The sequence below is a fragment of the Triturus cristatus genome, chromosome 4_1 (genome assembly GCF_964204655.1).
Source record: "Triturus cristatus chromosome 4_1, aTriCri1.1, whole genome shotgun sequence".
Classification (NCBI taxonomy): Eukaryota; Metazoa; Chordata; class Amphibia; order Caudata; family Salamandridae; genus Triturus; species Triturus cristatus.
Genome location: NC_140585.1, coordinates 955978147 through 956004889, shown reverse-complemented (window position 1 = coordinate 956004889; position 26743 = coordinate 955978147). Strand labels below are relative to the sequence as shown.

General features: G+C 46.7%; 1 protein-coding gene across 3 annotated transcripts in view; it reads right to left on the bottom strand.

Moving 5' to 3' along the window:
* CDK17 (cyclin dependent kinase 17) overlaps window positions 1-26743 on the bottom strand; it is a 497468-nt gene that overhangs the window by 152380 nt on the left and 318345 nt on the right. For all 3 annotated transcript variants that reach the window (XM_085653837.1, XM_085653835.1, XM_085653836.1), the window contains 2 exons: window positions 26229-26362; window positions 2668-2793 (listed from right to left, as the gene is read on the bottom strand). In XM_085653837.1, coding sequence (XP_085509963.1) covers window positions 2668-2793; window positions 26229-26362 — 260 coding nt within the window. The remainder of the gene's footprint in view (window positions 1-2667; window positions 2794-26228; window positions 26363-26743) is intronic.

The window sequence follows — 26743 nt, the reverse complement described above, 5'->3', positions numbered from 1 at the left end:
CATGATTTGGTCTTAAAATCCGCCCCACCTAACAATTTGAATCCTGGTAGGCGTTCTGATTTATCCCATATGGATATTTGCGACAATCCCTGATGCCGTGCATTGTCTCACCATAGCCTACTGAAAAGTCTTCCTATTCAATCAATGATTTGTTTCTGTAAAGCTGCCTACTACCATTATATTCATAGCTGTTCTTAAGCTAGATCTTGATTTATGCAACCAGAGATCTGTAAAGCTATTCAGCAACAGACACCAGCAAGCGTTAGATGCCTTGGTTGCCACAGAAATGTTACATGGCAAGCAAAGTCACATTAGTGCACAGCGTACATCTGCTGAAAAGAGGTCAATTCAAGCAGCAATGCATCCCACGCTGCAAGCTTAAAATGTTTGCACACAGTAAAGTTGGATTAATTTCCACAAGTTTGTACATTTTACTGACAAAATAACTGTATTCAAGAAAGGTACCTGGCTAGCAGATGGGAGGGCTTTCTTTAAGGAAGGATGTGCAGGTACACATCAACCTACCTTCAAGTGCTGGCAGGCCCTAGAGTTCCCAAACGTTTATACCAAGAGTTTGAGACGGTCAGCTGTATTGCTTTCGGTTTGAAGGTATTTAATGAACGGTTGGTAGTAGCTGCTGTTAAACTCATCAGGTTTACATGTCTCGCATAACCTTACACAGACAACTAGTTCAATCATGATTACTCCAACAGAAAAATGGTCAAAGTGATTCACTAATCTAATCAACTCCTAACTCCTGCACACAAGAGGGTTTTGCAGCACCAAAATGAAATCTAGAGCCTTGCGAGTACTACTTTAGGTCGCTACTGGCAGGATTCCTCATTCAAAACATTTCACACCCTCTCATGGATGATGTCATTGAGTTTTCTTATAGTACAAACCTAGGTTGGTACTCAAGCTGAAATGATTAAAACACCTTTGACATCAGGATGATGACAAGAACTTCCGGGCTTACTAGGGTGAAACTGTGGGCTTCTTCAAGAAGGACTAACAAAATAGTGCTGATAGACGCTTCCGGGTTGGGGCAGAAAAACCATTCAAAACATCTATTTACATCCGGTCATTGGTCTAGTATCGAGCTCCTCCACTGTTTTAACTGACAGTGAGTGAGATGTGCCATGAAAACCCCCGCGTAGTGTTCATAAACAAGGTAGGATTGGTCCATATCACTGTATCCTTCATTCTGAAGCAAAGGGGGAGTGGGTATTCCTATGACACTCCAGACCCCTGACATTTTTCAACGGGCTGATCTGCAACAAATGTGGATATCTTCCAAGCTCACCAAAATTTAACAGTACAATAAAACCAACACTGTAAATATTAAAATATGATCAATGTAGAAGTTTCTTCTCACATCAACTTCTTCAAGGCTAAGATAACTGAAAAACGCTGAAAACGTTTTGAACAATCAGAGCCAAATGACATAAAGCTACTCATCTGTAATGGTTCTAAGAAGGATGTGGACAGGTGCCAGCCAAGCCAGACAGATACAGAAGTCAGAGACAGCCAGAAAGCAAACACACACTGGATATCAACAACTCTACCACTGGATAACTGGGATAATAATAAAATAGTCCAAAATATTGGATAAGGATATTTGTCTTCTTCAGCGAATACACCCATGTCTTGGCTGGTATTGATGAGAGAGCTTAAAGGGTGGGTTAGGGGTTAGAGACCTCTATCTCCTCAAGTCCTCAAGTGGTAAGAATGACTTCTTGTGTTCAGAATAGGCAGCTCCATGACGGATCCCTGACAACTGTGCTTCAATGTCAGGTGACAGCAGCAATATACTGTCTAACTCATTTCAAGTGAAGTACAATATCCAAGCCGACGCCCAGGAATATAAGGGAAGGGGTCGTGGGGTGATGTGTGTGTATGCGTTTGTTTTACCCATCAAGCTGCCCTGTGATTTTCCTTGCGATTAAAAGTGAAAGCAAGGTACTGGCAGTGAGGCGGATATGCAATTAAAAGATCTGCATGGCTATCTTGTCTCCCTTTAGGAAAAACATAATACGGCAAATACCAGCTCTACCACTCACAGTACAGAACTGGTAATTGTTTAGGTTATTAGGAATGCAGCCTCTCTGCAGTCTACTTTTTGACTCCAGGAGACTCAAAGGCATCTGGGGAGGAGGGCAACAACGCAAATAAACTGGGCAATAATGGCTTTAATCAATTTCATTTCAAGTTTTTTTCCTGCCAGGAGTTACTCTGACATTTTCAAAGGGCACTGCAGAAAAATAGTTTTAGGGAAATTTGTTGTTTCTTCCATAATCAGCAACCGAGGACAAAAGGGTCGAAAGATGTAGCAAAAACGGGATGATTCCACCTCCAGGTATTGAAGGTCTTGCCTAGTATGGATCAGCAAGATGTAACCTTTTTTTCTGGCTTACTACAGATTATGGTTTCAAACAAATATACATTTTAAGCCAATGTAAAGTGTATTTCAACGGTCATCAAACCGAAACACAGTGGAAACATCAACAACTATTTTGCAAGTTCACAGCCTTCATCAGTCTCTCAAATTCACCACTGAGTCGAACAAAGGTATGCCGAAGGAGCAAATGCAATGATGTTACTAATTGCTGGCGGTTTGGTCCTCATGCCAGCAATGTAAACAGTTAGCGACAGAGAAATATAACTTACTAGGGATGCTCTTCGAGACCGCCTGCTCAGTGGCTGATCAAATGGTGGGCTGTTTATTTGCAGCTTTTCTAGGTACCCATCAGGTATCCGGATATCAGCAGGTAACGACAAGCGCTTATTTAAATCCTAAAAAAAAAGAAAAAATACACAAATGACGGTGTCAAATCTTTGCCCCTGTATATAAAAGTGTCTTAATTCTCATAGACTCAATACAAGTGGCCTTTGAAAAGGTCAGACGTCTGCATTTTCACCTGTGCAGGAATCTCATTTATAGTATCATAAGTACAAAATAACTAATCATACTTAAAAAAAAAAAAATAACTACAAGAACTGTAGCACATATTTATGGCAAGTTATATGGAAACCACCACATTCTCTTAGGAACATTTTAATAGTGTTTGAATACAAAAGTATTGTTTGAAGTAGACTAATGAAATGATACATGCCTTAACAAAACTCCCTTCAGACAAGGATCAGATATTTCTGATGTATTTACACATTCTAGAAGCTGTGCCGAATTTGCTCCTTTATTTTGCCTCTCCTTTGCCTTCTCTTCAAATTTGCATTACTTAATTGAACCATTATTCTTCGGGTGTGTGTGTTTGTGTGTGAGAGAAGAGAACATGTACCTGGTCAGTGTGACTGCTCTCCCCGTGCAGCACCACCATTAAGTGCTGCCCTCTGAGTCCCTCAAGCTCACCGTCTGCTGGGTGTTTGAGGCCCTCCTCCACCCATAGGCTCCTGCCTGCGCCTCATTCCTGGTGGTCCAGTGGGAGAGCACCCTGCTCTTCTGCTGTTCAACCTTTCTCTGCTTTTTTCTCTGTGCCCTCCATGCTCTCTTTGCTCTCTTCTTTTTCTAGCTCATGCTTTTTCCCCACTGCTGCTGCCCCAGCGGCCCGTCCCCCCCTCCAGTGTGTCCTTCCTGCTCCCACCTCCCAGCAGACCGCCCTTCCCCGACCCCTACTTAATAGCGACCACGCCGCTTGCCATCAAAGGCAGACCCGTCTGCGACCTGATGACGACTCCAGCACCCTCCACTCTCTCAGCCCCAGACGCAGAAACAACTGCTAGCTTTCGACGCCAAGCATCACCCAAGGCCCGATCTCCTGTCAACACTGCCGCTGCACCTTCACCCACCTCTGGACCCCAGCAGCAGCCCTCGGCCTACCAAACATCACTGCCCACAGCGGGACACACACTCGACCCAGTCTTCGCAGAAGGAAACAGCGTCTACTACAGCCACACCACTGAACTCCTCTGGACAGACCACCACTGCAGCCACTTCTCTTTCAGTAAACCAACCATACACAAGCATGCCCCCCGCCTCCCTCGTAGAGACTGGAACAAAGTAATCGAAGACCAACTCACTGCCGCCCTCATCAGCACCCCACCACTAACGACACCAGACGCTAACACCTCGGCTCGCATCCTATACAGCTGGATCACGAACTACACTGACACACTCGCCCCGCTCAAGAAAGCCACATGACCACACATCAAGGAACCAAGCTGGTTCACCCCTGCACTCCAAGAATCCAAGTGCTCCTGCCGATGACTCGAAAAGACGTGGAGGAACAAAAGAAACACGCACCGCCTACAGAACAGCCCCCATAGCACACCACCAACTCATCAAATCCATTAAGAAGAAATTACTCCAAGAAAGAATACTCACCAATGCCCACAACACCAAAGAACTCTTCTCCATCATCAAGGACTTTGCCAAATCCAACAGCAAAACATCCCACCCACCCACGACCTCTGCAACAGACTGAGCACCTTTGTTCACCTCTAGATTAAGATGATCTACCACAAGTTCGACAATCAAGACCTCAGCACCGCTCCAGCTCCCACCCCCAGCAATGCCACCCAACAGACCCTGCTCACTTGGACCTCGCTCACGACGGAAGACACCCTAACGACCATGAAGAACATCCACTCTGGAGCACCCACAGACCCCTGCCCACCGCCCATATTCCAGAGAGCCGCCATGCCCATCACACCCAAACTACGCCAGACGATCAACTGCTCCCTCGAAACTGCCACATTCCCAGATGACTGGAAACACGCCAAAGTCAACACTCTCCTGAAGAAACCCTCCACAGACCCGACAGACCCAGCTCCCTACTTCCATTCGCAGCAAAGGTCATCGAAAAGACCATCAACACCCAGGTAGCAAACTTCACCGGAGCCAACGACGTCCTGGACATCTACCAATCCAGATTCAGCAGCAACCACAGCACCAAAACCACCCTACTCGCCGCCACTGACGACATCCGCTCCCTCCTGGACCAGGGCCAAACAGCAGCCCTCATCCTCCTGGACCGCTCAGCTGCTTTAGACACCATCTTCTACTGCCCACCAGCCACATGACTCCATGATGCCGGCATCCGCGGAAAGGCCCTTGACTGGATATGCTCATTTCTCACAGGCAGAACTCAGAGTCAGACTCCCGCCCTACCTCTCGAAACCAACAGAGACCAGATGTGGAGTACCCAGGGATCCTCCCTCAGCCCCACCCTCTTCAACATACCCATGGCCCTCCTCACAACCATCGTCAAAAACCACAGGCTTAACATCGTCTCCTACACCAACGACACCCAGCTCATCCTGTCTCTCACCAAAGAGCCCAAAGACATTGCCACCTGGATGAAGAAGAGCTGCCTGAAACTCAACTCTGAGAAAAACAGAAGTCCTCATCCTTGGCTCTACCCCTCCGCGTGGGACAACACCTGGCGTCCCCCTGACCTTGGAATCCCCCCACTACGACGGACCACGCACTAAACCTCAGCATCATACTTGACTCATCACTCATGATGAATCACCAGATCAACACCTTACCCTTGGCCTGCTTTAACACCCTCCTCATACTCCGAAAAACGTTCAGATGGATCCCATTCGAATCCAGAAAAACAGTCATGCACGCCCTCATCAGTAGCAAACTGGACTACAGCAACGCCCTGTAAGTCGGAATCAACAAGAAACTACTTCGCAAACTCCAGACCGTCCAGAATGCCGCAGCCAGACTGATCCTAGACGTCCCCAGTCACAACCACATCACCCAACAACTCAGCGACCTCCACTGGCTCCCCAACGAAAGAATAACCTTTAAGCACGTGACTCATGCATACAAGGCCCTCCACAACATTGGACCTGCATACCTAAACAATTGCATCTCCTCCCACGCACCCAAGCGACACCTCCGATCATCTGACCTCTCTCTAGCCACCATCCCATGCATCTACAAGACCAGAATGGGAGAAAAGTCCTTCTCCTACCTCACAGCCAAGGCCTGAAACTACCTCCCCCTCCACCAAGTCCCTACACTGCTCCAGTTCAGGCAGGACCTCAAGACTTGGCTCTTCGGATGATCCCAGCACTCAATGGATCCAGGTACCCCTCTACACCCTGGCGCAGCAGTCTTCAAACTGTGGGGCGTGACCCCCAGGGGGGCCGTATAGTCCTGGGAAAGAGGTAGTTCATTTCCAGGCCTAACCTTTGCCTGGAATGCAAAATGTGCTTTTCCTTTTGGACAAAGGCAACGGCCCGGACCCTTCATTCGGATCGTTAAAATGCTTTAGCTGAAGTTAATGGAGTCTCATGTGCTGTAAAACGAAGAGGCCTGGTAAAACAATCCTTAAAGTAAGTGTTCGTGCCAGGGTGCCTGCTTGCCTGAATGACATGCAAATGTGCGCTAGGACTTAATCTGCAAATGTAAAGGGTGCTTGGGAGTGGTTCTGGCTTTAATTGCTTGAATCACTCCAAGTATTGTGATGGCAAAGATGTGTTTGTTTTGCATGGTGGTGCAAAGAGTTAACAACTGGGCTGTGAAGTGCATGTTTTTAACCATAACTGTATTTACACAGTGCTTAGTACTCCTGGGGAGGTGTTGAACGGACAGGTATGCAAAAAAAAACATTACTTATGGTCTTATATTACTCAAATCTACATTTTGGAAGCTCCATTTTATTTTAAAACTATTTGCACAGTTTGTAGCAGTCTATATTATAATGTGTGTAATGCAAGTATAAAATAACGAGTTACACATTCACTGTGCTTTCTGTCACAGGCTGACCTCGTAGCACTAAAAATACACAAGTCAATATTCTCCACTGCATCAACCAAATTTAATTCTGTGTCTATCTGGTTACATACAGACATCTGCAGTGCGTTAAATAATAGAGGTTTCATAATGTACTGCAGTGCATTGCCCATTGAATACATTTATTTTTCATTTAAGCTACCCATTATTTTATATGTAGCTACCTAAAAAACTAACAAGATATTTTGAGATTGATTTATGAGGCGATGCGAAGTCCCCCTTCATGGCCTTGTATGGCCTTATAGCTATGGAGTAAGAAAAAGCAGCGCAAGTCGCTGCGTTGCTTTACACTATGTCAAGTAGGCGCTCCATAGGCATTGCAGTGGGTGTTCTCACACAACACCCGTGGATTTTGACGCTGCCCCAGATTTGGAAAACTATGTAAACCTGGGGCAGCGCCAAACCTTACGCCTCCCCACAGCAGGCATAACAAGGAGAAATGTTTTGATTTGATTTCTCCTTGTTTTTCCTGTTTCTATTTGTGTTCCTCTTTTTATGTGTGCTGCATTTATTTAAAAATAAAAATAAAAAACTTACCTCACCGGGTGCCGCTCTGACTCTGCTGCTGGCCGGGTCCCACGTTTTCCTGCTGTTTCAGGAGAACAGGAATCAGGCATCCTCCCTCCTCTCCCCTAAGCCAATCACAACGCTGCAGTGGCAGCGTTGCGATTGGTGCAGAAGGCGCCCGGCCGGGAGCCTTTATGGAGGCCATTTTCTCTATGTAGGCTGCATGCAGCCAACATAGAGAAAATGTAGAGTGCGCATGACTGGTTTGGTCGGCCCCAGAGGGCTGACCAAACAGTCAGGGCCCACAACAGTGAGCAAGCCACTCCTCTCTAACCCACCCACCCCCAACCAGGCATACCCTACCGCACGCACCCAACCAAGCATACCCTTCTGCTTTCTAACAGCGCGAGAAGAAGTAATATAAAATGGTATTTAAAATACAATTTTATGTTTCTACTTCTTGCACTGCGGGAAAGCAGTGGGGCGATGCTCCTCCGCCCTAATGGAGGAGCTGCCCCTGGCATTCCTGCCCTTTCATATTGGCGTAGGGCAGCGCTGCCCTACGCCAATGCCTCATAAATGAGGCTCTTTGTTTTAGCCACGCCCCCATGCTCTCTTACTGACCTTTGGTTTGCTAAACCCTGTTTAATTTATTTGCCCAATGTAAAAATGATTTGCTGTGGGAATTGGGGGTGTTTATGGTTGTTGATAGTTAGCAATGATGAGGAGGACTAAGTTCTAGAACTTTTTGTCAGGAGGGGGTCCTTACGCTTAACATTTTTTGACGGGGGGTCTCGGCATCAAAACGTTTGAAGACCTCTGCCCTAGCGCCATGAGACCCTCGCGGGTGAGTAGATGCGCTTTACCAACCCTGACTGATTGACTGATGTACAGAATTATGGTTCCCCCTTTTATACAAGTGAAAGCATTGCTAACAACCATAAAAGCAACTCACTGAATGTTTGAAGAATGTTTAATATTGATCGCCCAGCCTAATAAATCATCTGTATTGGTGGAGCAAACAGTCTGATTTTCGAAAATATCCCGATGAGATATTAGATTATGATTTTCATCTCCACTGAAACGTTTTCCGGACTCTGTTTTTTAGGTCGAGCCCTGAGCCAGCGCGCAAGCGCTGCTCTGGGGGTTGATCTGTGGTAGTTGACTACGTAAGGGAAGCCCAGCCCACTCCACCGCCCACTTTTTCACAGGGTTGTGTCTTCGTCCTTTGTAAATGCTGCCTTATGATTGGTTTATAAGCTGCTAGTCCCTTCTTATTAAGGCCATGTCTACATTTGTATCCTTCTATGGCTACTGGCCCTTTTACTGCGTGTTTCATGAGCACTATTTTCCTCCCGTGATCCCCCTCCCGCTGTCCGTGCCTTCTCTCCCGCACCCCCACTCCCGCTGTCCGTGCCTTCTCTCCCGCACCCCCACTCCCGTTGTCCGTGCCTTCTTGCACCCCTCCCACCCGCACTCCCATTTGCAATGCAATAGGTTTCTCGTACATGAGAGTCCTATTGCATTGCAAATGCTTGTTTGATACGTCCATGGAAAGCTTGCGCACGCTCAGTGGGGTTTTTTCTTTTTCGTTTTGTGATGCTAACGTTAAGTTAAGTGCATACGTACATTTGTGACGCTGTACGGGAGTTCACGTGGCGCATGTGCGGTGCAGCAATACTTGTGTTCATTTTACACTGAGCATGCAGAATACTCCTTCCTCATCACAGCTTGCTGGTTTAGGTATTATCATGGTGCCTGAGGTGCATGGAGCTGAACCCGGCCAGCAAAAGGTAGAGGGAGCTGGCCAGGGCTGGCAGGAGGCGAGCGACACCCTCCTGGAATCCGGCCGTACGTGGAAAGTCTGAAGCGGGAAATCGCAGAACAGAACCAGACACTGCTGTCTGTGCTAGCGGCACTGCTGTTAGTGCTAATCACCGTAGGTATGGATTTGAGTAATGAACTTTCCTTACTTGGGAGGATTTCTAAGTGAGTATTAGAATAAAATGTTGAAGGTTGCGTCAGTATAGTGGATAGGAATTTGCTTTTACAAGGTTTGAGGTTTCATTAAAGTCTCTCGTTGAAAACCCATCCAGGGCTCCCAGGTGACTCATTTTCACGTGTGAGTAGCTCATCCAGGCCAGACTTTTTTCTTTGCAGCTGGAATCTGTAGCCCTGTTTAACACATTATAAAACCAAGGGTACAAGAAGGTTCTTGGACTGGATGAACTGCTCACGCATGGCACTGGAAAACCTGAAAGTGCAAGCCAAGGAGGTAGTTGCTCTCAATCGTTATGGAGGGATAGGACTATTTTAGATTGTATTAGGTGAGCTGGGCATACAATTTAAGTTGTGCGTTACAAACAGTTGAAAGGTTCTTAAGAAGGAAAATTATACATAGTAAACAGAGCATATTAAAAATATTGATCAAAGAGTAGTGTTTTTTTTTTGCTTGGCAGCACTGCAACTAGCGGTCGTTCAAAGTGTTAAAAAATGATGGGAACTATGATCTTGATTACATTGGAAGTGGGGGCACACTCAGTGTGGGTAAGTGAGTTACACACAAGGCTAAAAGTAACTAAATATTCGGTAACTATTGTGTTGTCCTTTCACCATAAGTGTAAGTTAAACTTGTGTGGGCAGATCATTGTTTTGGTAGAACGCTCACTTGGTTAATGTGCTAACTTCACATAAGTGTGAGTGTGTAACCGGAGGGCTTTCTGATCAGAATCCTGGTTGGAACACTATAGATTAGTGTCAAAGTGTTTTTAGGTCGAGCCTAGCATTGCAGTACAAGGTCCATAGACTGCAACATGGTCGACAGTCTCATAAAACATTTCCAGAGGGTACACACAAAAATCACAAACCCCCAAGGGGTGGGGTGTACCTGGAGAATTTGGTCTATATTCTCCAGGAACAGTAACACCAAATACAAAAATGATCCCGTTTGGCAAATGGAGTGTTGCTCAGGCCACGAAACCCAAAGTAAATTTGGATTGCCACATTAGTCTATTGGCAATGCTTTCCATGTCAATTAGAATAGCACATAGTCATATTGCAAAGAGCTCCGGCTCACACTTCCGATCTGTTTGCATTGATGCAGCGCAGCAAGTTGTCTTGCTGTGTTGGCTGCATCAAAAGTTAGTAAATCTGCCCCTTTGGCTGTACTTCCTGAACATGGAGTGGATGGCTACCCCTTATCATCAAGGCTTGGACTAAAGGAACATGGGGAATACTTTCAAACCAGTTGTAATCATAAGTTACATGTTTTTATGGGACTTTCTTTTCAGCGTATGTCTTTGAAGTGTTGTTCCAAAGTCTCAAAACAAGCCCGCCGTCCGGTAAAGCAGGAGCAGTGATAGCTCTGAAATGAAGTAACTCAACTCCTTGCTAATACGACTAAGTCACAACTTTCCGCATTATTGCTTTGGTGAAGTTGAGAGCCAGATACATCTTCTTGTGTCTTCTGGAATGGAGGGGATTTGTTTTTTAATTCTCCCAAGAGCTTAACCATATTTCCCTGCAGTAGTAAACTCTCTATTTTGTGGCTTTTCGTCTGTGTTTCAGAAAAGCCTCACCCAAAAGCCAGCAGGTGCATGCCACAGGTTTCCAACCAATGGTGAGAATGCCAATTGACCAGTTACAAGTGATCTCTATTGGATTCATTTGCTGGCATGTGTGTTTTTGTTTTGGACAATAGCTGGCTAACCTTTTAAAAAGCAACATTCCATTAATTTCAACTGAATTCTGAACTTATTATTGGTATTAAATTGTGCCTATGGTTTTAAGATGCCATTTTTAGAACGAGCCTATAGCAGCAGCATGCATGCCCTGCTCGCTCTGCAATGCATGCAGTAATAAAGCTCCGCCCACTCTCCGCCCAGGTTTTTAATTGGCTCATCATTGTCTTTCGTAGCTGCTGCCTTTTAATTGATTATGAGGCTTGTTAGTCCCTCCTTATTATGTCCTTGTTATGGCCTTGTCATTTGTACCCTCCCATGGCTACTGGCTCCTTTACTTAGAGTGTTACACAGTACAGTACGTGTTATTTACTCCTGAATATTGTTAATGGTTATCAAGACGAAATCCCTTTCTTTCCTGCATGCTCGTTCGCTCTTCACCGTGGCATCTGCCAATCGGTGAGGGATATATCTTCAAAATACATGTTTTGGGAGATTGGACACATCAGAAATGAAGAGCGAAAGAGCATGCAGCCTGATAACATTGGAAGGAAGAAAGGGATTTCGTCTTGGTAACCATTACCAAAATTCAGGACTACTCGAGCCACCACCACGGAGGTAAAAATGAATCGTGTACTGTGAATGACTTTGGTTACAAATAAGAAGGTCCCGCGAGGAAAAGTGCTAAAGTCGCATTTATTGTTTATTGAAGCCGTCATGTTATCGTGAACAGCAATTACAATCTCAGACTCGTGCAGCAACAATGGACTGAAAATGACTGACTTTGCCATTTGAAGTTTCATTTCATTTTTACTGCAAGCTGCATGATTCTTTTAGCTTTTACTATTAGAGTTTATGATTGTTGGATAACGTAGCCAAAAAGTAAGAGCACTGAAATGTTTTTGTAATTGGGAGTCATTTATGATTCACCAAGAACCGTTTTTGCCTTTATTTTTCTGAGTGTGCTTTTACAATATTGGCTTGGGCTGTGTAAAGCTATTTTTAATTTAAGTTCTTGCAGTACATGCATGAAAGGAATTGGTTCAATCTTTTGCTATCAGGATAATTAATGGCATTTTTGTGAATACCAAAAGTTTGCTATGTAAGCTTGAAACCCGCAATGGGGCTAATTGCAACGAGTCGGGAAGTATTTTGTCTATGTTTATAGCAAAACAAGTGTATATATAAGGATTTTAAAATGGCGCTCACCAGGTGACAATAAAGTTAGATCAAAACTATCCATTTTGGAGATGGGTAGGAAACTAGCATGGTCTTATGTCTTGTGGTTGAATTTATTAATTTTACACACTCGTCAAACCAACTACGAAACGTATGATTGTTTCGGTACCACTTACAAACTGTCAGTGATATTTAACTGAAGTATGAAATGTTCCTTTCAATGGATGAACTTAAAATAAACGCATTGAGTTGTTGCCATACCATTAATAAATCACTGCTTTGCAACATTGGGAGTCCGTGGCATGCTGTTATTTCAATGTGAGAAAAGTGTTGTTGTGATTGATTGGGACTCGCCACACAGCCACGGAACGCCGTCGTTGAAGAGACAGAGAGACAGACAGACAGACACACACACATACGTATTTACATGGCTACGCAAAAAACGTGACAGGCCAGACAAAGTAACGAGAAAGACTTTAGTCCTACTTTCATGTCTGACCTGTCCTGATTTTTGCTTCTCAAAATCTGGTCACTCTAACCCTGGAGTTCATGGACTGCATATAATGGTGACAGAGGCAAGCGGGGGAGTAAGTGGGGAACAGTGAGGTACGGGAGCACCTCAGTGGCGTGGCAGACAAGCATTTGCAATGCAATAGGTCTCGCATTTACGTAAGTTTGAGCTATTGGCATTGTAAATGACAATGCCTTTTATTTATGTGTTGATTTTTAAAACCCAAATAAAAGGCATTGCCATTTACAATGCCTATAGCTTAAACCCTCAATGCGAGACCTGTTGCATTGCAAATGCTTGTTATTATGTTAGTGCTGTGGATTTCAATTCAACCTGCTGACTTTGAGACCGTATTTCTATTTGTTATTTTTAACCAGGCCACTAGATGGCACAAACATACTTAATATTAAAAAGGAGCTGGGCCTCGAACACAGTCGGAAGTGAAAGTTGGAGCAATTACGGCTTTCAGACCCATGAAGAAACAAGCACTGGCAATCCCAACAGGCCTCACCTTCGTGACCTACCGGCTTTGACAATGTTTTTTAGGCACGCTGCAAAGAATCCTCGATGCAGTGCAGGATGGTTAAAGTAAAACAAACAAAAAACCTTTGTTTGGCCTACTATGTCATTTTGTAGGCGTCACTACCACGCATGGGTGCATCTATCTACAACATTATGCAACCGATTTTTTTTAGTTTTTAGTTACTGGTCTAAGTGGGATAGGTAACTAAAAAGAAAGCACAATGCTGAAAAGAAGACGTCATCACACACAATTTAGGATTCAGGGAAGCTTGTTTATTATACTATGATCCTCTCAAGGAGTGGCGCCAGTGTGTAGCATAACATGTTCTGCCACCCATCAACTGTCGCCATCAACTGAGCTCTTTAGAACCATGCTCCCAAAGTTCTATGATCAACATTCAACTTCTACATGTATTACCTACCTATCTCTAATCCACACAAAAAATGCTAAATGAATTTTTCATTTTTTAAAACAGGGATTGGGGAGTGGAAGCAAGGGGGGCGAAGCAACACAGGAGGTGGTTGGAGACAGAAAGCAGCACGGGGGAGGGGAACAAGGAAGCAACAATGGGCGGAGTCTTGTCGTAAGAATTTTAGGGCACCAGGAAAGACATATTTTGGGGGCCCGCTTCGTAATTTTTCTTAAGATTTTCTGCTACTTACAGCCCACATACTGCCAAACCAAATTTCAGAAATAAGGTTCGCACAAAAACAACAGAAATATGTTTTTCCAGGGCCACCATAATTCCTTGAGATGCCAATGGGGAAAGCGAATGCTGAAATATGGAATTCAACAGAGGTGAGATGGAAAAAATGAAAGTTGACTTTCCCAGGGGGCCCCCTGAAAGGTAGGGGTCCTGGGCAGTTTTCCACTTTGGCCATGCCTTGAAACATCCCTGGGAATACGGGAGCAACGCGGGGAAGGGCAGGGGATAAAAAGGGGCAACATCGGGGAGGGCGAGGGATGGAAGCAACATGGGGGGAGCAGAAAGGCAGATGCAACACAGAGGAGAGTGTAACAGGGAGGGGATGGGGGGAAGCACTATGGGCTAGGCAGCAGCATAAGAGGGGAGATAATGACATGATGGAGACAGCTTGAAAACACATGCAATCTCTAGGACCTCTTACATAAAGAAAAAAGTAGTTCCATAACATTGAGGCAATCACATACATGGTAAAGAGGCAGTGCTCTATGGGAGGAACAAACACAAGTTTGAGAAGCTGGGACACAAATAAGAAGCAGGAAATGAGAGTGATAAGGCAAGCAAACAAATGGTAAGCAATGGACCGGCTTCACGCCTCTCTATGTTCATGGTAAGCCACAATTGGCCCCACAACAGACAGTGCATGTGCTGTCTAGTAGGCTGAAACAAAAAATGTGCAATAATGTTAAAGTTCAAGAACAGAATAGGAGGGCATGCTAAACACAAGGCTACCACTGAGGCTGGACTAGCAGAGGGGGCCATACTTCATGGCTTTTGCCATAAAGGGAGCTTGGTACCAAGGTACAATTTAAAACACCTACATGACATTGGTCAAATGAGATATTAAGGCAAGCTGTTTTACGTCTCTTACAACATTACAACATTATTTCGAAAAACAGGTACCTGAATAATCACTTGAAACAAACATCTAGAATTCATACTTATTTGTGAAATCTGATTTTCTTTTAATGTGTGCTCAGGTGGCCTATGTGCAAGTACTTATTCACAAACAATACCTACATGAAGGGAGAGGATTAGGTTGGCAGCTCAAATACTATGAAGCCAGACACTCCTTCCTTCAATGAGCATTGGCAAAGCCAATAGGTCTGGCTTTAATAAGCTACACCTGTAAACTTTTTTTGTTGATATTGGTTTGCTCTTGTATTAGCACATTAAAGACAGACCTATGGTTGTAATGGTGGTGGCAATGGCGGTAGTTGTAATGGTAACTTGCATTCATGACACCCGGCGGCAAAGAGCGGGTTGGTCCTGTGGTGGGAGGCACGTCCTCCGATTGAGCTGTGGCGCCCTGAGAGGGGGAGTAGGAGTGTTCCGGCGGCCGGGCCAGCAAGGAGGAGTGTCTGCGGCGGGAGAGGCGGTCGATCTTGGGCCTTTGTGGAGTCTGAGGCGCTGAAGGGCGGGGGCTACCGGGGGTCTGGTTGGCTGCCTCGCCTCTGGCTCCGGGGTGGTAGCGGTGGTTGAGCACCGGTTCTCTTCCCCCCTCCCCCTGTCAACAGTACAGACGGGGATCGGCAGCTGGATCGGGCCGCGTTGGGGGATCTGCTGTAACTGCGACTGAAGCTGGCAATCTCGGCCCCTCTCTTGGACGCTTTGGGGTCTGTATGCAGTGTGGTGGCGCACTCCTCGTTCCTCCGTATAGATAGCCACAGCGGGAGAGCGGAGTGGCAGCTGGTCGGCTTCGGGGGTCAATGGTCTCACAGAATTGCCATCGCAAATGGTTGAGAACGCCTGGGCCTACTGGGGCTTTGGGGTGGAAGCCAGAGGGAGGATCCTGCGCCCCAAGAAGTTATCCCATGGAGGGGAATACTTAGCGGGACTCGGCAGCACAATCGAGACGCAGGGCTGGGACGGAGGATCGGGTCGCTTGTCGGCCCCCCCGCCGCCAGCTACAGGACTTACCCAGGGCGTCTGTCTGGATTGAGCCGCAGGGGTGAGGGACAGGCTGCTGGGGGAGCCAGTCGCCGCCTATGCAAAACTATTAGGCGGGGCAAGAGGGTGGGCTCTGCCCGGTGACTGGTCGCTGCGGGAGCTGGTGTGGCGGGGTCTGCGGTCCCCCAAGCCTGGGGTGCTCGGAGGGCCAGAGGAGTGGAATCCGGGGTCGACCAGAGCACACTCGGCGGCTGGATCGGGCCGCGGGATCCGCCATTCCCTGGGTTTGTACATCGCTCGGGCGGGGGCGGGCCAGCCCTAGACGCACACGGCATCAACATGACCAGAGACAATGGTGGCGGTGGCTCGACCATGCAGGGGCCTATCGATAAATTTACCGGCCCGGGGGCGGTGGCGGGAGCCTCTGGGGGCCAACCAGGAGCAGTGCCGGACAACACGGCCCTGATAGCCGCCATTACCCAATCCAGAGACATGCTGGATGCGAAAATAGGGGCAGTCGGAGCGGACATTACGCTGCGGCGGCAAGATCTACGCAATGCGGTGTCCCGAATTACGGAGGCTGAGACGCGTATCTCTGGCGTGGAGGATGACGTTGCGGAGCTGAAACGAAAGGTGGCAGCGATGGAGACTGTCCAAAAGGGCTTCACGCTCCGCGCAGAAGATGCGGAAGGACGGGCCCGACGCAACAATCTCCGATTCGTTGGATTTCCAGAGGGCTGTGAAGAGGGAAGCATGGAACGCTTTCTCACGACTTGGTTGGAGGGCTGGCTCCCCCGATGCGATGTCCAGATGCTTTGTGGTGGAGCGGGCTCATCGGGCTCTCCTGCAGAAGCCCCCGGTGGGAGCTCGCCCGCGGCCTGTCATCGCCAAATTCTTGAATTATTTGGACAGAGATGCCATCCTGAAGCAGGCTAGGACCAAAGAACCCCTGCTTTTCAATAATTCACGAATTCTGATATTCCCTGAATATACGCAACAGGTCCAGCAGCAACGTCAGTCCTTTATGGCCGCCAAGGCCCGGCTGAGACAGCTTAAACTTCCCTACGCTCTGCTTTTTCTGGCCCGTCTCAGAGTGGTCTTTCGCTCCCGTACACACTTCTTTGATACTCCGGAAGAGGTCTTCAGATGGACGGACGAAACGGTGCGGGTGAGGCTTCACACGCCGCCGGGTAGGGAATCAGACTCGTCTTCGGGGGATGCAGTGCGGGGGGCCCCCGTGGCCGGAGGCAGAAAGGGGACAGACGATCGAGGTCCCGGCGTCGCTCGCAGTCTGGTAGTGCTGTCGGCCGAGGGGGACCAGCCCTTGGGGGACAGACATTGGATCCTTATCAGAGGACGCAGGTGCTGCGTTGTGAAACTTAAACTACTGATAACCGGGATGTCCTGAACTGGGCTTGATCTACCGTCGGATGTGAGCTGGCAGGTGCGCTGCCCGGAGGTTATGGGCTGTGACTTGGGGATCCATTGGTTGAGGTGGTTCACATCCCCCGTTGGGGGGTGGGGGCCGGCCCCGCCGCGACAGATACTTCAAGGGTTTTTTTGAGGTATGGGGTGGGTGGTTTGTTGGGGAAGGGTCGTTGTTGGTTACAGGTCGCACGTCCATTACAGGTCCAATACAGGTTGTACACATGCCTCCGAGGCTCCATGATAGTATGGAATAGTGATGCAACCCCACATGGTTAAAATGTCTGATGGTGGGCAGGGGACGCAGGGTTGTCTCTGTATCCTGAGTTGGAACGTACGAGGGGTCCTGGACGAGGTTAAGCGGGGGGCCATACTCTATCACGTGAAGCGGGCGAAGGCAGATATTCTTCTGTTGCAGGAGACCCACCTCATGGGCACAAAGGCCCTTTGCTTGCAGTGTTATGGGTTCCAGCAGGTCTTTCATGCAGGCTTTATGAGAGGGTCTCGTGGCGTGGCTATTCTGATACATCGTAGGGTCCCCTACACGCACGAGCAGCAGTGGATTGATGGGCAGGGTCGCTACCTATTTATCCGGGGTAGGGTCGGGGAGGATCCTTTGATCTTAGGTAGTGTGTATGCTCCTCCCCCGTTGCAGTGGAATTTAATTGAGCGGCTACAATCTTTGTGGGTCGACATGCCGAATGTAATGTCTGTGGTGGGTGGGGACTGGAATGATGTGATGAACACAAGAGTGGACAGGACAGGGGGTTTGGAGGGTCGTGGGAGAAATCTCCCAACCAAACTACATTCTCTGGTGACGGGACTGGACTGGGTGGACACATGGCGGCGGGCTCATGGAGCGGTTCGGGAGTATACGTACTTATAAGCAGTCCACCATTCCTTCTCTAGATTGGACTACATCTTTGTTCCCCGGGCGATGGCTGGGAGGGTGGCGGTGGCAACAATTCTGCCCCGGGGGCTCTCGGATCACTCCCCAGTGCTCATAAAACTAGAGGCAGGCAGGGGAAGGCAGTCGTTTCGATGGCGCCTGGCGGTATGGAATCTCCAGAAAGCGGAATATGCAGCACATATGGGCGAAGCCATAGCTCAGTATCTGACGGCAAATGTGGGATCCGTTTTTAGTGCGGCCACTTTGTGGGAGGCGTTGAAGCCCACACTGCGAGGGGTGGACATCTCTTGGTACGCAGCGGCTCGCAGGAAGCTTAGGGAGAATCTGACCTGCGCCGAGGCGAACATAGAGATACTTGAGCGACAAAACCGAGAGTCACCGAGTGCTCTGGGAGTGCGACGGTTGCTGTGGGCTCAACAGGAGTGCGCAGCTCTGCTGATGGATGAGGCACGGCAGGTATGGCTGGCAACACGCAGCAGAGTGTACCAATGGGGGGACAAATCGAACAAGATGTTGCATCGCCTTTGCCTGGGCACCTTTCACGCTCAAGCCCTGCCGGGCATTTTAGACACTGCGGGGAACCCGATTACCGATCCTCCATCCATTGCAGAGAGTTTTGCTACATATTTTGCGGACCTTTATGCCCCCAGGGAGTGTCTGTCGGCTGATATGGTTGAGAAATGTATTACAGATCTGCCTCCCAGGGCGCTATCGGACGAGCTGCGGGATAGGCTGGAGGCCCCCTTGTCAGACGAAGAACTGGGAGCGGCCCTGGGGGAACTTAACCCTGGGAAGGCTCCCTGACCTAACGGGTTTCCGAGTGAGTTTTTTCGTCGGTACCACGTGCAGCTGGCCCAACATTACCGCGTGGTAGTGGAGGAGGCTCAGACAGGGGCTTGCTTCCTCCAGACTGGAGACATGCAGAGGTGTTGGTGTTCCATAAGCCCGGGCAACCACCGGAACATCATGCCTCTTACCGCCCCATATCTCTTTTAAATGTGGAGGCCAAAGTTCTGGTGAAGGCGCTGGCCAATCGACTATTGCCTCATATCACATCACTCGTGCACCCTGATCAGGTGGGATTCATGCCTCAGCGGGCCACCCGGCACAATATTAGAAGGGCGCAGGTGGCGATTGCAGCGATCCAGCGGTTGGGGGAAACGGCGGCAATACTTTTGGCAGACATGGACAGGGCGTTTGATTCTTTGAGTTGGGTTTACCTGTTCGCTCTGCTTCCTAGACTCAATTTGGGTCCACGCTTTCTTTCCTACGTGAAACTCCTGTACACAGGGTTGACGGTGTCAGTGCTTTATTCAGAGGGGAACGCAGCAGGGATGCCCCCTTTCCCCTTGGTGATGGATTAAAACCATGATCTCTTGACTTGGTAAGAGTATTCTGCATCATTCAGAAACTCTGTCCATCACCACCCCCTTTTTCCCAAATCCCTTTCCCCTTGGCGGCCTGGGTGCGGGTAGACGCCCAGGTACGTGGATTTGAATGGGCCACGGGCCTATCTGATATAATAGCGTTATACGCAGACGACGTCCTCTTTTTCCTGACGGCACTTGACAGGACGGGGCCACGGCTTCTGCAGATAATGCGGATTTTTGGGGAAACGTCGGGTCTATATATGAATCCTCGCACTGTGGGTGTTGGGAGGCCAGACGGGGGTGGGCTCGTGGGCAACCGAGGTCCAGTTGGCTGCAGGTGGCTTGATATATTTGGGGGTGGTACTGTCGGACGTACCAGCGGTGGCCTGGGAGCGTAATTTGACACCTGTGTGGGATCGCGTTCGGGCGGACCTTAAGTCCTGGTCCCGCATGCCCCTGACACTGGTCGATCGGCAATCTTCAAGATGGTGGCGCTCCCCCGACATCTCTATCAGCTACAGAATCACCCATACCCGATTCCGCCTAGATGGTTCCGGGTGGTGAATTCTTTATTGGGACAGTTTCTGTGGGAAGGGGGGGACAGTGCGAGTGGCCATACGAACATGCTTCTTATCTACCTATAGTGGGGAACTGGCATCCCCGGACCTCCTCTCGTATTATCAGGCTTCGCACCTGCTGGTCCTTAACGAGTGGTGGTATGGGGAGAGGGGGGACCCGGCGTACGCCCTGGAACATTATCTCATGGGGAATCACACACTGCATACAATTTCATACTCGGCACGGTTGCGGAATGCGCAGCCACCAGCCACTCGAGTGGTGTTCATGGTTTGAGGCAGGCGCTGCGGCGCATGGGCTGGTGGAACGTCCTGACCCGGGAGACTCCATTGTGGGATAATGGGCGTTTGCCCCAATTGGCGGCCCTTCTGGGGTTTCGGGGATGGGATTCGGTATTTCCACCCTGGGTGATGTCCTGAGGGGCATGAGTCTGAAATCCTTTCGTGATCTTCAGGAGGAGTTCCATATTCCTCAGGCTCAATTTTATCGTTATCTGCAGCTGCACCATGCGTTGTCCCCTAGTCTGCAGGGCCTGGAGTCCACACCTGAATTTAGCCCTGTTGAAGCGAAAGTTTTTATGGGAGACTTACTAGACAAAAAGATTTCGCGTATCTATCGGTCCCTGGTCATACACTGCTCCCCTACACTACAGAAACTCCGGGGTGACTGGGAGGCTGATGTGGATGGGCTGGAGGGGGAGGATTGGACGGAGGCCCTGGCAGCCCCGTTGGGGTCGGCCATAGCAACACGCTTACGTCTAGTCCAATTCAAATACCTACACAGAGTTTATTTCACCAGGACACGATTGTGGCGGGCGGGGATGATCGCCTCCCCGGACTGTCTTCGCTGTGGACGGGCGGAGGGTACATTTATACACACAGTTTGGCAATGCACGGCGTTAGACCGCTTCTGGAGGGGGGTCTTCGCCTGTCTTTCAGAGATTTTGGGATGGGAGCTTATCCGCACACACCAAATCTGGCGCTGCTACATGTTATGGAGGGGGTGGGGGGAAATGTATATAAACGACACCTCCTGCTCCTAGGCCTGACTTTGGCGAAACGAGATATTGGCAAGGCCTGGAAGGTGACGAGGGCTCCCTCCGTGGCGGCCTGGAAAAATGGCTTAGACTTCTGCATGAGTCTGGAGCAGCCCATCTTTGTGGCCAGGGGGTGCCCGCGCAAACACTTTAAAATATGGAAGAGATGGGCAGAGTACCGGGGCCTCTGGCTGGAACCTCCGGTGATGGAGGAGGCTTCGATATCGGTTTAAGTCCGGGGTCTAGCATAGGGGGAGGGGAGGAGCAGGGGGGTGGAGAGCCTGAGTTAGGACCTGTGGATCGGTTTTTTTTTATGCTGCAGTTGGGGGGGGGGGGGGGGTATGGACCAGTGCGACCTTTTGGGGCGGGGGGGGGGGGGGAGTGGGCGGAGGGAGTTGGGGGTGTAGTGCAATATCATCAAATGCTACTGTGTTTTGTATTATTGTTCATGGGGGGGGGGAGGGAGAGAAAGGTCGTTTGCTGTCATGCTTGTCTTTGGTTTGCTTTGGCAGGTGGCTCTGGAGTGCAGAGCCCTGCGCAATATATGCAAATTGACCAATAAATGTTTAAAAAAAAAAAGATTATTATCTGAATAGATTGTATTTGTAAGATAAGTGAATTTGGGAGGATTGAGTGTATTTTTCAGATATTCTATAGTCCTTCATGCACTGCAATCCAAGCACTCCTATGGAATGAAAATGATACACTAACGGTCATGAGACAGGTGAGAGTGCAACAGTCCTTTGAGCAAAGCAAAAACCCACTCTATGTATATTTTAAAGAACTGGTAATAATATGTCTTACAACCAACTATGCTGTGAAGCCAGACCTAAAAAAAAAGCAGCTGGCGCACACACACTGCTCTAGTACACATTTGGTGCCATGGGTCCCGTGTCTGAAGGTACTGAGGCCTACTGATGTCACTGACAGTGAAACGTGGACTCCACCTATGGGGCTCAGGGGGTGCATTTTAATGGCTGGAAACAGTAGACCCATCCTTGAAGTATGTGAACATTTTACTTATATCCCAGCATCATGGGTGCAAATTAGTTGATATAGACCTATGATCATACGCTTTGTCAGTTTAGGTATGGGGAAGCACAAAGTAACATGGGAAAACGGACTGACCCCTGTCTTCGTTTGCACTAGTCCAGCGTTTCGCCTAGACTCACTCAGGGGAAGGAAAAGTGAAGGAGTGTGCAGTGCGAAGCCCATATCTCTGTGAATCTGAGATTCACCTGGCTCTGTGCCGGGCCTGGTGGGTGTGTGATCCACCTTAGTTGTGCACATGCCCAAGTTTACTTTGTTAATGCGCCTGCGCACAAAACTCACAGGATAATAAAATATATTTTAATGTGGCTTATTGATTTGCCCAGAATGAATCAAACTGAATTATTCTGAAGCATTACTTATAGCTCCTAAACTGGGAGAAGAGATTCATCCAATATTGGACGCTATATCATCGAAACCTGAAACCACTGACGCTGTAAATAGCTAACCAAGAGCATTACTGTTCTCTACCTTTGACCTCAGTTGATATAATTAATACCATTACCATGAATTCATGTCATTTGGACACCAGGTCTGAGTGTTTCTATTACAAATCCTTGTTATCATGTGTAGCTGGATCGCTAGCTAAACTAAGGCAACCCAAAACTGCAACTTATTAAGATGTCAGCTAAAACATGAGTGGAACGTCGGTGACCTGGTAACATAAAATACCCATTGGCGCCGATTACAGATTCTTAAGACACTCACACTAAGTTCATTCGAAAGCTTTATTCTTCTATTAAGCAATTCATATAAGTAGGGGCCAACATGTCCACTCTTAATGGTAGGCAATCTTCAACTGCCTTATTGTTAACATTCTAAATTACTGGAAAAACTCTACTAGTGACGCTATCAATGCATTCTACACTTCGTCATGAGGAGATTACATTAAGTAAACACAACACATCTTCCTTAAATCATTAATACCTAGACTTTCACAAAATAACATTAATAAAGGTTAACTAAGTTATACATGGTAAACTCGACCTTTAAATATTAATTCTTAAACATAAAATTTAATGACAAGAATATCTATTCAAGCAACATAATCCTGCAAATATGCAGGGAGTTTGAGTCCTCTTCCAGACCTACTATTACACTGTGGTCCTAAGTTTGTTTGATCTAAACATCTACCTAAATTAGACACACACTAACTATTTACACCTTCACCCTGACATCCTTCACTTCCTACCTCAGTACTATACTCATTACTTAGATTGTTGTTTCTCCACTATTATCCAAATGATGTGCATCTAACCAATTGTAAGCTCTCTCTTTAACCTCCATCACCCAATCTTGCAGAATGAGTACTTCTCTTTGCCACCTCCAATGGATCTGATAATTTACTCTCTCCTTTTTTCACTTTAAAGGTAATTTAACACGCACTACCTCTCCCATCCTTAAATCTGAAAATCTTTTGCACCACTTTTCTTATCCTTATATTCCCTATACCTCTCCTGTGCCTTCCGAATTCTTTTTCACCACTTTAGGTGATCACTGCTATAATATAGAATTTACCATCCAATTCTGATTAACCTTCGTGAAAGGCACCCTCCCTCTCATTATGCCAAAAGGTCTAAACCCTGCTACTGTAGGACCAGTGCGATACATCCACACAATTTTCTTCATGCTCACCATCCAATATAAATTCCTGCACTAAGTCAATTGCAAAGATTCTTTCACCACACAGTTGGATCTTTACACTTCACCATTCCCAGTGGGATGATACATTGAAGTTAGTTTATGTTCTATGCAATTACGTTTGAGAAAGTTCTCCTTTTCCCCACTCTTAAACAGCGCTTCATTGTCCGAAAACGATTCTTTTGAGCAATTCTTCTCTCTGAAAGATTTCATCCAAAAACAATACTACACCGTCAGTATTGGCACTATTTGCAAATTTCAACTCTGGCCATTTTGAAAAAGAATCTTTGGCAACCAGTACATACCACACATCACCTTTGTTCTCACTTATAGGCCCCATAATATCAAACCGTATGTTTTCTCATGCAATCGCAGGACACGGTATTGGACACAGACGTGGTTTTAGTAAAATTTGGGATAAGTCTGCATCCTCACGCAGTTCACACTGTTTAATAACTCTCTCCACTTCAACATCTTGACCTGGCCACCAATAATTCGCATTGATCTTCCTTTTGCTTTTAACGATACCTAGATGTCCTTCATGACTCAATTTAACAATGGTCTCCTATAGGTGGTATGATTCTAGATCCTCTAAAATATTCTCGCCTATCACAGATAATTCATTGCGTAGCTCTCAGAACCATTTTAACTCCTGTGCCAGAGTTTTGTTTTTTCTAGCCATCCTTCTACAATGAAAATCTTAAGTTTCTCCTTCATTTCATCATTCATACTGGCATCCTCCCATTCTTTGTCAGTAATAGCACTCATCATTTCTCCCCCAGTCCATGCTACACTCAATTCTTCCCAATTTTCATCAGGATCTTCTTCCAAAGGTAATGGCAATCTACTTAAACAATCTGGTACCTTATTTCTGACCCCAGGAAGATAAATCAATTTATACCAGTAGTCTAACAGTCTGAATGTCTTGCAATTCTAGAAGTTGCCTTCAGTAGCCCCTCTGTATGTAATATTTCTAATAGTGGTTTATGGTCACACCTTATCTCTGCTTGAAAACCCCACACACAATATCTAAAGTGTTCTAATCCCCACACTATAGTAAAAGCTTCCTTTTCCAGAATAGAATAACGTTCTTCTGCTGGGGACAATGCCCTAGATGCAAATGCAAAGGAGAACTACTCACCTTTAACATCTCTTTGACTTAACACCCCCCCCAATTCCTTTCTTTGCTAGCTTCTGTTTTCAATATATATTCAAGTTTAAGATCAAAATAATGTAGCTCCTATTCTGTGCAAATACTTTCTTTTATATTCTCAAAATCAGTCTGCAATGCGGCATTTCATACAAAGTTATATCTTTCTTTTATAGTTGGCGTAACTAAATTGTTTTCTCTGAGAACTTCAGAACAAATTTTGCATAAAACTCCACAAACTCTAAAAATGACCTCAGGTCATCTTTATTGCTGGGAGGTGGAGCTTCCCTCACAGCCATCAATAACTCCTTTTTAGGTTTTATGCCATCAGCTGTAATTTCATGTCCTAGGTAACCTAAAGATTGCACCTAAAATGACATTTAAAAATTCAGCTGTTAAGCCACATTCTCTCAACGTTTTCAACACCTCTTCTGCTCTGATGTCATGTTGTTCTCTACTCTCCCCATAATCAGTATGTCATCTTGAAAGAAAATAATGCCAGACATACAAGCGAACAACTTGTGCATCAATTTTTGGAAGATTGCTGCAACAGAGGCGAGTCCAAACGGCATTCGTACATATTGATAACATCGCCTAGGAGTAATGAAGGTGGCTACATTTTTGCTATTACTGTGCAATTTCATCTGGCACTGTATAGGAAGACACCACGCTACCTTTCAGTTCTCCGTAACACAACTGTATCTTCTTACAAATCTTTCATGGTGAATTTTGTCTTCTTGTGGAATATGGGTCGAAATAATGTTCAAGCCAGCTCATCATCAGTATTGTTAACATTCCAAATAACTGGAACAATTCTACTAGTGAAGCGTCATGAGGATATTACATTATGTAAACACAACACAGATGTTCAGTGTCACTCACCTCAGAAGGATGATGCTAGGATTCGAACCTGTGACCATGAGTTCAAACACTGCCCCCTGAAGTGAGTGCATTAGTCCACTGAGCCATTAGACCCACCATGACGGCAAACAGGGATGAGGCTGTTCACCATTTTAGCAAGTGCACTCCGTTAATAAATGAAGGGAAACTGGTTATACGTTTATTTCAGCATTTTATGCGGAAGTTGTTAACGTTAACAGGGTAAAGTAATATTAACGTTAATGTAGTACTTTATGCAATTTTGTCGAAGTTCTAGGGGGCATTCTCTAGGATAACCACAGTATCTTTGCCTTTGAGACCTCTTTTCCCTTCCTTCCTGAAATGGGTTACCAGTGACTTGTAGCAAAATACAGACGCTTGGCAACAAGGCAACATAATCATGTTAGTAAACCACATGAGAGAACTAATTACCTCCATCGAGATGCGTCTGTGTATCCGGTTTCTCAAACAAACTCCGGTTGGAGATTGGACTTCATCAGATGATGTACCGGAAGCTTGGTCACTTTCACCATCTGATCCCATTTTGAGGTTTTCATGTACAATGTCTGCAAAAAAAATGTGAGTGTTTTATTTCCATAACAATTGTGATAATATTATCAGCCAAAGTTCATCCACAGCAGAATACAGAAAACACAAATGCACTCAAAACAAAGGTGAACATTAATTATATTTTTCTACAAGTGAACATAGAGACAAAACCTTTGAGAAACTATCAAAGGTGGAACACGTAGGTGGGTCTTGTTGAATATCGCCATGTTACAATATGCTACGGCCCTCACACAAATGCTAAGAAAGCAAACATCAGCCTGCCTAAGAAGGATTACATCACAACAGCTGATCTGTGACATGTTTGAGAACACTGCTGTCATAATGCAGTACTTGTTTAATGGTGTAAAACACTTTTGCAGTAGGTATGAGATACAAGA